This window comes from Pseudophryne corroboree, chromosome 3 (genome assembly GCF_028390025.1).
Source record: "Pseudophryne corroboree isolate aPseCor3 chromosome 3, aPseCor3.hap2, whole genome shotgun sequence".
Taxonomy (NCBI): domain Eukaryota; kingdom Metazoa; phylum Chordata; class Amphibia; order Anura; family Myobatrachidae; genus Pseudophryne; species Pseudophryne corroboree.
Window position 1 is genome coordinate 380,085,204 of NC_086446.1, and position 14,742 is coordinate 380,099,945.

General features: G+C 45.1%; 1 protein-coding gene across 1 annotated transcript in view; it reads left to right on the forward strand.

Annotated features, from left to right (window-relative positions):
• The first annotated feature begins 1,868 nt into the window (after positions 1 to 1,868).
• NMT1 (N-myristoyltransferase 1) overlaps positions 1,869 to 14,742 on the forward strand; it is a 59,524-nt gene continuing 46,650 nt past the window's right edge. Inside the window, exons 1-2 of the mRNA XM_063959983.1 lie at positions 1,869 to 2,238; positions 6,352 to 6,442. Of these exons, the coding sequence (XP_063816053.1) occupies positions 2,129 to 2,238; positions 6,352 to 6,442 (201 nt within the window). The 5' untranslated portion in view covers positions 1,869 to 2,128. The remainder of the gene's footprint in view (positions 2,239 to 6,351; positions 6,443 to 14,742) is intronic.

Sequence of the window (14,742 nt, forward strand, 5' to 3'; positions counted from 1 at the left end):
AGGGAGTGCTACATATTCAGCCCCCTTTTGTGCCTCCTGTGGCACCTTGGGATCTCAACGTGGTGTTGAGTTTCTTAAAATCACATTGGTTTGAGCCACTTAAAACTGTGGATTTGAAATATCTCACGTGGAAAGTGGTCATGTTATTGGCCTTGGCTTCGGCCAGGCGTGTGTCAGGATTGGCGGCTTTGTCATGTAAAAGCCCTTATCTGATTTTCCATATGGATAGGGCAGAATTGAGGACTCGTCCCCAGTTTCTCCCTAAGGTGGTATCAGCTTTTCACTTGAACCAACCTATTGTAGTGCCTGCGGCTACTAGGGACTTGGAAGATTCCAAGTTACTGGACGTAGTCAGGGCCTTAAAAATTTATATTTCCAGGACGGCTGGAGTCAGGAAAACTCACTCGCTTTTTATCCTGTAGGCACCCAACAAAATAGGTGCTCCTGCTTCTAAGCAGACTATTGGTCGCTGAATTTGTAGCACAATTCAGCTGGAGCATTCTGCGGCTGGATTGCCGCATCCTAAATCAGTAAAAGCCCATTCCACGAGGAAAGTGGGCTCATCTTGGGCGGCTGCCCGAGGGGTCTCGGCTTTACAATTTTGCCGAGCTGCAACTTGGTCAGGGGCAAACACGTTTGCTAAATTCTACAAATTTGATACCCTGGCTGAGGAGGACCTTGAGTTCTCTCGTTCGGTGCTGCAGAGTCATCCGCACTCTCCCGCCTGTTTGGGAGCTTTGGTATAATCCCCATGGTCCTTACGGAGTTCCCAGCATCCACTAGGACGTCAGAGAAAATAAGATTTTACTCACCGGTAAATCTATTTCTCGTAGTCCGTAGTGGATGCTGGGCGCCCATCCCAAGTGCGGATTGTCTGCAATACTTGTATGTAGTTATTGCCTAACTAAGGGTTATTGTTGAGCCATCTGTTGAGAGGCTCAGTTATATTTCATACTGTTAACTGGGTGTAGTATCACGAGTTATACGGTGTGATTGGTGTGGCTGGTATGAGTCTTACCCGGGATTCAAAATCCTTCCTTATTGTGTCAGCTCTTCCGGGCACAGTATCCTAACTGAGGTCTGGAGGAGGGTCATGGTGGGAGGAGCCAGTGCACACCAGATAGTACCTAATCTTTCTTTTGGAGTGCCAAGTCTCCTGCGGAGCCCGTCTATTCCCCATGGTCCTTACGGAGTTCCCAGCATCCACTACGGACTACGAGAAATAGATTTACCGGTGAGTAAAATCTTATTTTTACCAATATCACACCATGCAAAATCTGCACTAGGTGTTGTGCACTGAAACATTTCACTAATGGCGTCATTTTGTTGTGGACGTTTTCATACCCTCCAACATGACCCGCCCCACTAGGTACAAATTCTCTGTTTCTGGACTTTCCTCTTAATTTATTATTGCCATCACCTGTGAAGAAACAGCTTTCTTATCATTTAACTAATTCAACACAGGTGATGGAAATCATAAATTAAGAGGGAAGTCCTGAGACAGAGCATTTTGTAACTAGTGGGGCGGGTCATGTTGGAGGCTCTGCGTTTTAACAACACAATAAACATGTAAACAATAAAACATGCATACCTCCCAACACGACCCTCTCCAGGAGGGACAGAATACTCTGCTCCTACACTTATCTCTTAACTTATGATTGCCGGCACCTGCGGTGAAACACCTTTCTTATCCAGTAACCTGTTCTACACAGGTGCCGGCAATCATAAATTAACAGTGAAGTGCAGAAGCAGAACATTCTGTCCCTCCTGGAGAGGGTCATGTTGGGAGGTATGAAACATGTACTTCATAGTGTAGTATGGCAGGTTGTTAGAGGGTTAATAAGGAGCCGCCTGAACGTTGGGTGTGTACGGGGCTCCTCGACTACAACTCCCAGAACACTCTCCGAACGTTCCTCGGTTCCTCCCTCCTCCAACCTGCGAGTGTTCTGGTTCCGGCGGCCGCGGCGCCCTGTACTGTGGTGGGAAATGGGAATAGTCTCTCTTCACCGTCTCCAGTAGCGCTCTGTAAGACAGCGCCGGGCCACTACACTACAACTCCCGGCATGCCCTGCTGCGTTCAACCAATAGCCGCTTGCCGTCCTCCCCCTAACCCGGCTTCGGATTAAAGATGGCGGATCAGAGTGAGACAGCAGCCGGAGATCGGCTGGAGGAGGATGAGAATGGCCACGGGCATTGCAGCGACTGCGAGAACGAGGAGAAGCACAACTTCAACCAGGGGTAATGACTAGTCCGTCGCGGGGTCCCCCTGGTCCCTGCTCTGCGTGGTTCTTGCACACCGTGCCCTAGGTCGCCATGCATCCCGCCTCTCCTCCTTCCTGATAGGCGTATCAAGCGGAGACGCTCTGGTGTTACTGGCTGCTGCTTCTGTCAATTAATCATCAGGGTTTAAATTAAAGATTAAAACGAGTCGATGGCTGATCATTTGAGGCTAATATCGTCGTTTCTCAGTACAGTTTACAATGGAAAGCCCCTATGCCCTGCCCTTCTGCGGTCTGTACTATATAAAGGTCTGACCATCCTAGGAGAGATTATGTAGATAATACCTGTCACATTATTAGTACTGATAGGTGATTATGTCTTGTCCTTCATGTACAGAGGCACTGGGTATAAGAAAATAGCATACAATGAGTGCTTTATTGGTAAATCTGCACCCAGAGAAAGCATTCAGTGCTTGTATATATCTAAGCTGCATATGTTTTAATAGTCTTATGAAGCCTTTGTGTGCTTATGTTAGTACTGTTCTAGATCTCATTAGGTGATTAATGTACAGTAGATATGTTATCAGATTGAATTCAATAGTGAACTTGCTTAACATTCTAAATGTAGTTATTTCCTAGTAAAGTAAATGATAGTCTTAATAAAATGAACATATTGTTTTCCAGTTCATTATTGAGCATCTTTTAGAATTCTGCTGGTTTTAGTTTGTGGCCTTACTCAGGTCGCTTATAGTACAAATGTTATTTTCTGCTAATCTGATCAGTAATCCTAATCATTGTGCTGATCATTGATACTAGAATGATGCTGTTATATTGCAGTATACTGATCAATATTAACAGAAAGCTGCTGTTCTATTAGCTACTGATCATCGGGGCTATGCTGATCATTAATACTACCAAGATTTATACTGAGTTACGCTGATCATTGATACCAGAAAGATGCTGTTAGACTGTGCTACGCAGATAATTTATTCTAGAAAGATGCCTTTATACTGAGCTACACTGATCATTGATACCAGAAAGATGCTATTCTACCAAGCTCCATGTATGCTGGTAAGACTGTCATACTGAGCTACACTGATCATTGATACCAGAAAGATGCTATTCTACCAAGCTCCATGTATGCTGGTAAGACTGTCATACTGAGCTACACTGATCATTGATACCAGATAGATGCTATTCTACCAAGCTCCATGTATGCTGGTAAGACTGTCATACTGAGCTACACTGATCATTGATACCAGATAGATGCTATTCTACCAAGCTCCATGTATGCTGGTAAGACTGTCATACTGAGCTACACTGATCATTGATACTAGATAGATGCAGTATACGCTATAATGCTGACCAGTGATACTAGAAGCATGTTGTGTATGTAATGTTGATGAGTGATACTTATTAGCAGGATGCTTGATGCTGTGTTACTGAGCTGCAGTGAACTAATCAGCACTTTATAATATTGCTATTAAAACAATATACTCCATTGTTCAATGAGCATTTTTCAGGTGGGGCATTGTTACCTGGACTCTCCACACAGCAGAAGTGTCCAGAAGTCAGTGACCAGGTGCTGCTGTTCTAGGTCCCTGTGACAAAGGACAGGCCGGTGTATACAGGAAGATCATCAGTCTACCTGTTATTGTAAATTCTGTGTAGAGCAAGATATTTCTAGGGGATTATTCTGGGTAAAATAATTACATTTGCTCTCCCATATGACCAGAGCCACATAGGGGCAGTATACAGAATTGGCTATTGTAAGCTTTTACTAGTGAAGATCAGTGTTTGAAGTCCCGGTTGCGGAATCACACAAGTCATGTATCTGTATGATGCTTGCACTTTACCAATAGCAAAATGAAATTTTAGGATGGGACATGTATACGTGAGAAATTGTAGGTACAATGTGAAAGTTCATGAACCTAAGTCTATATAATATAACCTTAGTCTATATAAACTCTCTGTCGGCATTTATCCAGAATTTTGAAATTGGCATCTTCACTCAAGTACCCCCTCCTCTCCCCAAACACGTGGCTGTTGCCCAAACAGCTGATCCTGCCCTGTGTCTCTGGCACCATCCTCACTGTGCATCTGTCACATGAAACAGGACTCTAAATAGGGCTCTACTCCACATTGTCTGCTCAGGGCCTCTAATAGGATTATCAGGTATGTTTCAGCACTCCATGTGCAACCTCTTCTGTGTCTGCCAGGCCTGGGGCTGTATCTCTACATTTCGCTTGTTTGTGTGTATATATTTGTATAAATTCATTTGTGGCAGTGTCCAGCTCTCCCATTAATAGTGTCGTTCCTGTGCCGGGTGCCTCCACTAGGAAATGGCATTTGCAATGTGTAGGTGCGCACTCCTGGTGGCTTGTGAAAGAAACATTACTGCATACTGCAGCATGAATAAGGTACAATGTTTCAATGCCTTTAGTACGGCATTTTTATCAGGGACCTGACGAAAATGCTGTAATAAAGGCAATGAAACGTTGTACCTTATTCATGCTGCAGTAGCGTTTCTTTCACAAGCCGCCAGAAGTGCGCACCTACACATTGTGTGTGTGTGTGTGTATATATATATATCTATATCTATATCTATATCTATATCTATATATATATATATATATATATATATATGATATCACACACACAAAGCCGCAACCAAATTGTAAAATATTAAGCGAGGTTTACCATGCAAATGTAAAGTCTGGTGTCTTGGATTGGACCTTCATGCATTACATTGCTCCTGCCTTGCTCTCCTGTTATCCCACTACAACTTGCCTGAATTGAAGCCATGACATTGGTTCCTTTACATACTGTATATTGGATGTACACAGGTAAGGGACAGCAGCTCTGCCAGTTTGAATCAGGCAGACTGTTCTGGTATACAGGAGAGCAGCATTGATGGCTTCGGGGACACTTTTACCTGGCACATTTTGCCTTCTTTAAAGGTGCAATACATGAAACGCATTCCAAACGGCATGAAACTGTTCTGTCAGTTTATAGTTTATTTGCAGGTAGCTGTGGTCAGGGCTGTAACTAGAGTTGCGTGTGTGTGGTGCCATCGCACAGAGCCATGTAGGCGGCACCATTGTTGCCCCATAGCACTTGCATGTTGTTTGCAGGATGCCTAGAGCAGCATGCTGCAGCCAGTATTGACAAACATGAAGACTTGCTATCAGCGCTAACATTAATAAACTGCAAATCTTTGTCTAGCAAAGAAAAATCATGAGGATTTTGATCAAAACATTTAAGCATGCAGTCTGTCATCAAGATACCCCAATTCTCTGCAAATCTGTACACTAGCATATAAGATTTATTATAAAATAGCGCTATTTTATGATAAATCTTAATAAAAGTTAAGTTTTAACATAATTCATATTAGCAAAGAGTGCCCTAACACAGAGGGGTATATTCAATTGAAGTCTGATCCATTCCGACATTCATTTGTTGGAATGGATCCGACCTGGGCTATTCAATGGATATTTCAATTCGACTTTTAAAAAAGTCGAATTGAGATGCAGGAGGGGAGATGGGTGGAGAGCAGCGCTACAGCAGTGGCTATATAGCTGCTGCTGTAGCGCTGCTCTCCCCCGTCATTGACTTGTCGAAAAATTTTGGGTTATATTGAATAGGTCGAGTCACAATTCGACCTTAAAAAGTCGAAAACTGCCGTCTTTTCGACAGACTGTAGCTTTCGACTTCAATTGAATATACCCCAGAGTCTCTCTCTTTTTCTCTTAAAAATATTACTACTTGCATTATTGACTCTGGGAGCACCACCAACTTACATATTTACAGTAGATACCCCTTTTGGGGATCGTTTTTGATGTTTTCTTATTGTTGGTAACTCGAGGGTATATATACAATCCTCCACACGTATAAGTCCAGTGCGGCCTCCAACCCTTCTAAGCCTACACTAGCGTAAAAGACCAGCCCGGTCTTTCTGCGTTGTGTACATATATGGCATTAATATTGCCATGTGCAGTGTGAGTAAAACGGAGTGTGGGCATCCTTCTGTTTTTTGTTTCAAATGCTAAACCTGTTTAGCGCAACAAGAATCCTTGACGTGCCTTATGCTTTTTTTTATTTTTTTATTTTGTAATGGTTTGTTCTGTTTTAGTGCGGGAGATGAGAGTGGAGTTAAGAAAAAGAAGAAACAGAAGCGCAAGAGAGACAAAGGAGGAGACAAATTGGAGACTACTGAGGCTCCGGTAATGAGGGCAGTTATGTGGATACAGTGGATATTCTGCAGCAAACTTAGTGCATTAAGCAGTTACTCCCCCATATATGTCTGACTACTAAGAACACTATAGTAGTGTAAAACATCTTCCCACCAAATAGCAGGAGTTCTGGAGTGCTCCTTTTCCCCAAGTGGTGCATCAGGTCTCCTTTGTGATGGCAGATGATTGAGGAGGCACACGTAGCACTTTGCTAGTTTTTAATGCATATGCTGATTAGAACCGTGTCTGTAATATCTTACAAATGAACACTACTTCATTTGCTTTTCATATATATGATGGTGTTGTCACACAAATGAAAGACCTGGTACAGGTATAAGTACCTTAGAACTGTTAGGGTCCTTGCATGGAACCCACCCAAGTTCTCTTCAGGTAGTTTGTAGGGAGGAGGTCTGAAAGAGAAATCAGTATTCCATCTGCGCAAAATAATCATTCTTTATTAAGAATTTAATTTCCTCTCCGCTGGTTTATAATTTCAGTTTGATATACAGGTTGAGTCTGCCATAGACAACATTCTAATATCCAAAATCGAAAATTGTTTTAGTGTGACTGAGATGGTGACATATTTGCTCTCTGATGACAGTGTACACTATCTTTGTTTCATGCACAAAATGATTACAAATATAGTATAAAATTACCTTCAGTCTGTATGTGTATATGATAGTGTTCCCGGCAGAACGGAGGCAGGGTGCTGACGTGCAGGGAGAGTTGGGGGCCAATCACTTACGGAGGTGCTGGGCTTCCCGCAAGCTCGCCCTTCACTGTGAATAGATTCATGTGGCGCTGATTGGAAACGACTTTTCCCACCCACAGGACACTGTGGCCACTTTCAAATCAGGCAGGGCTCAGAGCCCACCTAAAACTTCCTAGCTTGAACACTATATGAAACATAAATGCTCTTCATGTTTAGACTTAGGTCCCATCCCCAAGGTATCTCATTATGGTATGCAAATAATTCCAAAATAGGGAAAAATCCAAAATACTTCTGGTCCTAAGCAGTTTGGATATGGGAGACTCGCCTAATTTTTTTTTTTTCATGCAATACTTCCCGCTTGTCTAGGTGTGTTATTTCTGATATCCCCTAACTTATTACACTCACAAGTGAGAAAATAAATAGGGATAATGGATTCAGCTGTACCCCAAGAGCCTGTACAAGAAATAGCTTGGGTATAGTTGTCATGGTTCCCAGAGAGTAGCAGACTTTAAAACATATCTTTCACTATAGTTATACTAAAATGTCATCATTGAAAACTTCAAAAGCTAGTGAAAGATCTAAAAACAGTGTAAATAGAATTAAAAAGTGTATTAAAATTGGTCAGCTATATACCAGTTAATATCATTTAAATTTCACGCAGTATCTATTGAAAATAATGGACTATTGATAAACAGCAATTAATATATTCCTAGTGCCCTCTGCTTCTATGGTTTAATACCTTGCTACTAAAATAGTATTATGTCAGTACAGGTTAACTAGGATGGCAGTATGGTACAGAGATAGATAGATAGATAGATATATATCTCTATCTCTCTTTATTTAAAAAAAAAAAAAAAAAAATTCTGCCTCCCAGTTTATTTCCAGCTGTTGTATTCCATTGTTACGTGTTGTTTACAGTTTATGGGGTATATGCAATTCACGGCGAATCGCGGCAATTTTTCGCCGTTTTTTAATTCGACTAAATTCGCCAGGTGAATTCCGGAAGGTGGCTTCCGGAATTCACCATATTCAATGAAAAACGGATTCGCCAGAATCGCGGGCGAAAATCGGCCGATTTGGCGGATTTTGCCGCGATTTTAAAAAACGGGAAAAACCCGAAAAAAAAATGGCGTGGGGTCCCCCCTCCAAAGCATAACCAGCCTCGGGCTCTTCGAGCTGGTCCTGGTTCTAAAAATGCAGGGGAAAAATTGGGCAGGGATCCCCCGTATTTTTAAAACCAGCACCGGGCTCTGCGCCTGGTGCTGGTGCCAAAAATACGGGGGACAAAAAGAGTAGGGGTCCCCCGTATTTTTAACACCAGCATCGGGCTCCACTAGCTGGACAGATAATGCCACAGCCGGGGGTCACTTTTATGCCGTGCCCTGCGGCCGTGGCATTAACTACCCAACTAGTCACCCCTGGCCGGGGTACCCTGGGGGAGTGGGGACCCCTACAATCAAGGGGTCCCCCCCCCCCCCCCCAGCCACCCAAGGGCCAGGGGTGAAGCCCGAGGCTGTCCCCCCCCCATCCAATGGGCTGCGGATGGGGGGGCTGATAGCCTTTTGTGATAATAAAAAGATATTGTTTTTTCCATTAGTACTACAAGTCCCAGCAAGCCTCCCCCGCAAGCTGGTACTTGGAGAACCACAATTACCAGCATGCGGGAGAAAAACGGGCCCGCTGGTACCTGTAGTAGTACTACTGGAAAAAAAATACCCAAATAAAAACAGGACACACACACCGTGAAAGTAAAACTTTATTTCATACGCCGACACACACATACTTACCTATGTTGACACGCCGACTGCCACGGTCTCCGACGATCCGAGGTACCTGTGAAAAAATTATACTCACCTTCCAGCGTCCAGAGGTACATCCAGGTCCAGAGATAATCCACGTACTTGGCAAAACAAAAAAACGAACAACGATCCATACCGGACTAGAAAGGGGTCCAATGCTTTCACATCAGACCCCTTTCTCCCGAATGCCGGGACATCACGTGACTCCTGTCACTGAAGTCCCTTCAGCCAATCAGGAAGCGCTACTTCCGTGGCGCTCATCTGATTGGCTGTGCGCTGTCTGTGACGTGACAGCGCATCGCAAAGCCGCTCCATTACTTTCAATGGTGGGAACTTAGCGGCTAGCGGGGGGGTCACCCGCCGGTCAGCCGCTGACCGGCGGGTGACCTCACCGCTAGCCGCTAAGTTCCCACCATTGAATATAATGGACTGGGCTGTGCGATGCGCTGTCTGCTCAGACGCACAAAGCCAATCAGATGAGCGCAACGAAGTTGCGCTTCCTGATTGGCTATAGAGACCTTTCTGTGACAGCTGTCACTGACAGGTCTCTCTGCATTCGGGGATAGGGGTCCCATGTGTCAGCATGGGACCCCTTTCAGTCCGGCATGGAGCGGGTGTTCGGTTTGTTTTTTTCTCCAAGTACGTGGATTTATCTCTGGAGCCTGGTTGAGGTGAGTATATTGATCTTTTATTTTCAGGTACCCCTGGATTCTACATGGAGAAGAGGACCGATGTCGGCGTGTGAACATAGGTAAGTATGTGTGTGTCGACGTATGAAATAAAGTTTTACTTTCACGGTGTGTGTGTCCTGTTTTTATTTGGGTATTTTTTTTCCAGTAGTACTACAGGTACCAGCGGGCCCGTTTTTCTCCCGCATGCTGGTACTTGTGGTTCTCCAAGTACCAGCTTGCGGGGGAGGCTTGCTGGGACTTGTAGTACTGCTGGAAAAAACAATATTCTTTTCATGATCACAAAAGGCTATCAGCCCCCCCATCCGCAGCCCATTGGATGGGGGGGGGGACAGCCTCGGGCTTCACCCCTGGCCCTTGGGTGGCTGGGGGGGGGGACCCCTTGATTGAAGGGGTCCCCACTCCCCCAGGGTACCCCGGCCAGGGGTGACTAGTTGGATATTTAATGCCACGGCCGCAGGGCACGGCATAAAAGTGACCCCCGGCTGTGGCATTATCTGTCCAGCTAGTGGAGCCCGATGCTGGTGTTAAAAATACGGGGGACCCCTACTCTTTTTGTCCCCCGTATTTTTGGCACCAGCACCAGGCGCAGAGCCCGGTGCTGGTTTTAAAAATACGGGGGATCCCTGCCCAATTTTTCCCCTGCATTTTTAGAACCAGGACCAGCTCGAAGAGCCCGAGGCTGGTTATGCTTTGGAGGGGGGACCCCACGCCATTTTTTTTTAGGATTTTACCGTTCCAGCAATAAATAAAAAAAATAATAATAATATTTTAAAAAATATATAAATAATATTTGTGCCTCCAAAAAAAAAAAAAAAAAGTACCTAATCCCTTCTAATATAAATAGATCTGCTATTCCCCAAAAAAAAAAACACAAAAAAAAACATGTTTAAAATTTTTTTATTTGTTTTCACCCTCCAAAGTGTGGCGGATTGAAAATGACGAATTTGCTGTCTAAAAGCACTGCTGTCGAATTTCCAAACTTGAATTGAATATGCTTTGGTCGAATTGCAGCACTTATATCATTGCAGAAAAGTCGAATTTGCAAAAAGTCGAATTTCAAAAAGTCGAATTTTGAAAGTCCGTTTTTTGGTCGGAAAGCACTGAATTGCATAGGCGAATTTTTTTTTTTGGTCGAAAATGACCCGAAATTCGACAATTTCGGGAATTCGACCGCAATTGCATATACCCCTATATCTGTGTGTGTGTGTTCTTGTTGCCGGACTTAACTGCTCCTGGAATGTGACGCATTCTGGAGATTGGCTACCGCCATCTGAAGTTGGCAGTACCCTGTACACTTCGCATAGTTAGCCAGTGGAGTTCTCCCCAGAACCCTCCCCAGCAATGGCCACTGTGCATGTGCAGTCAGAGGGACCGCGCATGTGGCGTAGCACCGACAGCACTCTGCACATCGCAGGGATGGGCTCCTTTTGAAACCACCTGTCCCTGCTGGTACTCTTTTATACATCGCGCCATTAGAATTGTGCCCAGATCGCGTTGCATATGCAATTCTTGATAAATGTCCCCTAGGCGTTATCTGTCAATAGATACTGTATGACATATGTAAATATTAAATTGTATATATTCTATTTTTCTACTATTGGGGTCAATTCAATTCAGCGACAGTTGAATAGCACCGGGAATTAGCTCCCAACGCTATTCAATTCATCTAACGGTAAGTCTGCGAATGCCCGTTCTCGCGGACTTAACAGGTTGTTTTGTCGGGAGAACGGGCATTCTCTGACTTAACTAACCGCGGCGATGCTGATTCCCGACAGAATCAGCCTCGTGCCGGCACTTTTGTCGGTTTTCTTCTGTCACCCCTCGGGGGTGAGAGAAGAATTCCCGACAATTGAGGGTAACTAGTCGCTGTATTGAATAGCGCCGGGACCTAATTCCCAGCGATATTCAACTGTTGCTGAATTGAATCGACCCCATTGTTAATTGGCTACATGTTTTACATTGTGAGGCAAATATAAGTCAGACACGTTACTTAGTTCCATAGTTAGACTTTTTTTTTAAAATATATATATATTTCTCTATCGTCCTAGTGGATGCTGGGGTTCCTGAAAGGACCATGGGGAATAGCGGCTCCGCAGGAGACAGGGCACAAAAAGTAAAGCTTTAGGATCAGGTGGTGTGCACTGGCTCCTCCCCCTATGACCCTCCTCCAAGCCTCAGTTAGATTTTTGTGCCCGGCCGAGAAGGGTGCAATCTAGGTGGCTCTCCTAAAGAGCTGCTTAGAAAAGTTTAGCTTAGGTTTTTTATTTTACAGTGAGTCCTGCTGGCAACAGGATCACTGCAACGAGGGACTTAGGGGAGAAGAAGTGAACTCACCTGCGTGCAGGATGGATTGGCTTCTTTGGCTACTGGACATTAGCTCCAGAGGGACGATCACAGGTACAGCCTGGATGGTCACCGGAGCCTCGCCGCCGGCCCCCTTGCAGATGCTGAAACGAGAAGAAGGTCCAGAATCGGCGGCAGAAGACTCCTCAGTCTTCTTAAGGTAGCGCACAGCACTGCAGCTGTGCGCCATTTTCCTCTCGGCACACTTCACACGGCAGTCACTGAGGGTGCAGGGCGCTGGGAGGGGGGCGCCCTGGGAGGCAAATGAATACCTATTTTGGCTAAAAATACCTCACATATAGCCTCCGGAGGCTATATGGAGATATTTAACCCCTGCCAGAATCCGTTAAGAGCGGGAGACGAGGCCGCCGAAAAAGGGGCGGGGCCTATCTCCTCAGCACACAGCGCCATTTTCCCTCACAGAAAGGCTGGAGGGAAGGCTCCCAGGCTCTCCCCTGCACTGCACTACAGAAACAGGGTTAAAACAGAGAGGGGGGGCACTAATTTGGCGTTAGAAATATATAAAAAAGATGCTATAAGGGAAAACACTTATATAAGGTTGTCCCTATATAATTATAGCGTTTTTGGTGTGTGCTGGCAAACTCTCCCTCTGTCTCTCCAAAGGGCTAGTAGGTCCTGTCCTCTATCAGAGCATTCCCTGTGTGTGTGCTGTGTGTCGGTACGTGTGTGTCGACATGTATGAGGACGATGTTGGTGAGGAGGCGGAGCAATTGCCTGTAATGGTGATGTCACTCTCTAGGGAGTCGACACCGGAATGGATGGCTTATTTAGGGAATTACGTGATAATGTCAACACGCGCCAAGGTCGGTTGACGACATGAGACGGCCGACAAACAATTAGTACCGGTCCAGACGTCTCAAAAACACCGTCAGGGGTTTTAAAACGCCCGTTTACTTTAGTCGGTCGACACAGACACAGACAGGGACACTGAATCCAGTGTCGACGGTGAATAAACAAACGTATTCCTTATTAGGGCCACACGTTAAGGGCAATGAAGGAGGTGTTACATATTTCTGATACTACAAGTACCACAAAAGAGGGTATTATGTGGGATGTGAAAAAACTACCGTAGTTTTTCCTGAATCAGATAAATTAAATGAAGTGTGTGATGATGCGTGGGTTCCCCCCGATAGAAAATATGGGCGGTATACCCTTTCCCGCCAGAAGTTAGGGCGCGTTGGGAAACACCCCTTAGGGTGGATAAGGCGCTCACACGCTTATCAGAACAAGTGGCGGTACCGTCTATAGATAGGGCCGTCCTCAAGGAGCCAGCTGACAGGAGGCTGGAAAAATATCATAAAAAGTATATACACACATACTGGTGTTATACTGCGACCAGCGATCGCCTCAGCCTGGATGTGCAGAGCTGGGGTGGCTTGGTCGGATTCCCTGACTAAAAATATTGATACCCTTGACAGGGACAGTATTTTATTGACTATAGAGCATTTAAAGGATGTATTTCTATATATGCGAGATGCACAGAGGGATATTTGCACTCTGGCATCAAGAGTAAGTGCGATGTCCATATCTGCCAGAAGATGTTTATGGACACGACAGTGGTCAGGTGATGCAGATTCCAAACGGCACAAAGGTGTATTGCCGTATAAAGGAAGAGGAGTTATTTGGGGTCGGTCCATCGGACCTGGTGGCCACGGCAACTGCTGGAAAATCCACCGTTTTTACCCTAAGTCACATCTCTGCAGAAAAAGACACCGTCTTTTCAGCTTCAGTCCTTTCGTCCCTATAAGAGTCATATCTGCCCAGGGATAGAGGAAAGGGAAGAAGACTGCAGCAGGCAGCCCATTCCCAGGAACAGAAGCGTTCCACCGCTTCTGACAAGCTCTCAGCATGACGCTGAGACCGTACAGGACCCCTGGATCCTACAAGTAGTATCCCAGGGGTACAGATTGGAATGTCGAGACGTTTCCCCTGCGCAGGCTCCTGAAGTCTGCTTTACCAAGGTCTCCCTCCGACAAGGAGGCAGTATGGGAAAAAATTCACGAGCTGTATTCCCAGCAGGTGATAATTAAATTACCCCTCCTACAACAAGAAAAGGGGTATTATTCCACACTATATTGTGGTACTGAAGCCAGAAGGCTAGGTGAGACCTATTCTAAATCTAAAAAAATTTGAACACTTACAAAGGTTCAAATCAAGATGGAGTCACTCAGAGCAGTGATAACGAACCGGGAAGAAGGGGACTATCTGGTGTCCCGAGACATCAGGGATGCTTACCTCCATGTCCCAAATTTGCTCTTATCACTAAGGGTACCTCAGGTTCGTGGTACAGAACTGTCACTATCAGTTTCAGACGCTGCCGTTTGGATTGTCTACGGCACCCCGGGTCTTTACCAAGGTAATGGCCGAAATGATGGTTCTTCTTCGAAGAAAAGGCGTCTTAATTATCCCTTACTTGGACGATCTCCTGATAAGGGCATAGTCCAGGGAACAGTTGGAGGCCGGAGTAGCACTATCTCGGATACTGTTACAACAGCACGGGTGGATTCTAAATATTCCAAAATCGCAGCTGATCCCGACAACAAGTCTCCTGTGCTTAGGGATGATTCTGGACACAGTCCAGAAAAAGGTGTTTCTCCCGGAAGAGAAAGCCAGGGAGTTATCCGAGCTAGTCAGGAACCTCCTAAAATCAGTGCATCATTGCACAAGGGCCATGGTAAAAAAATGGTGACTTCCTTCGAAGCAATTCCAGTCGGCAGATTTCAT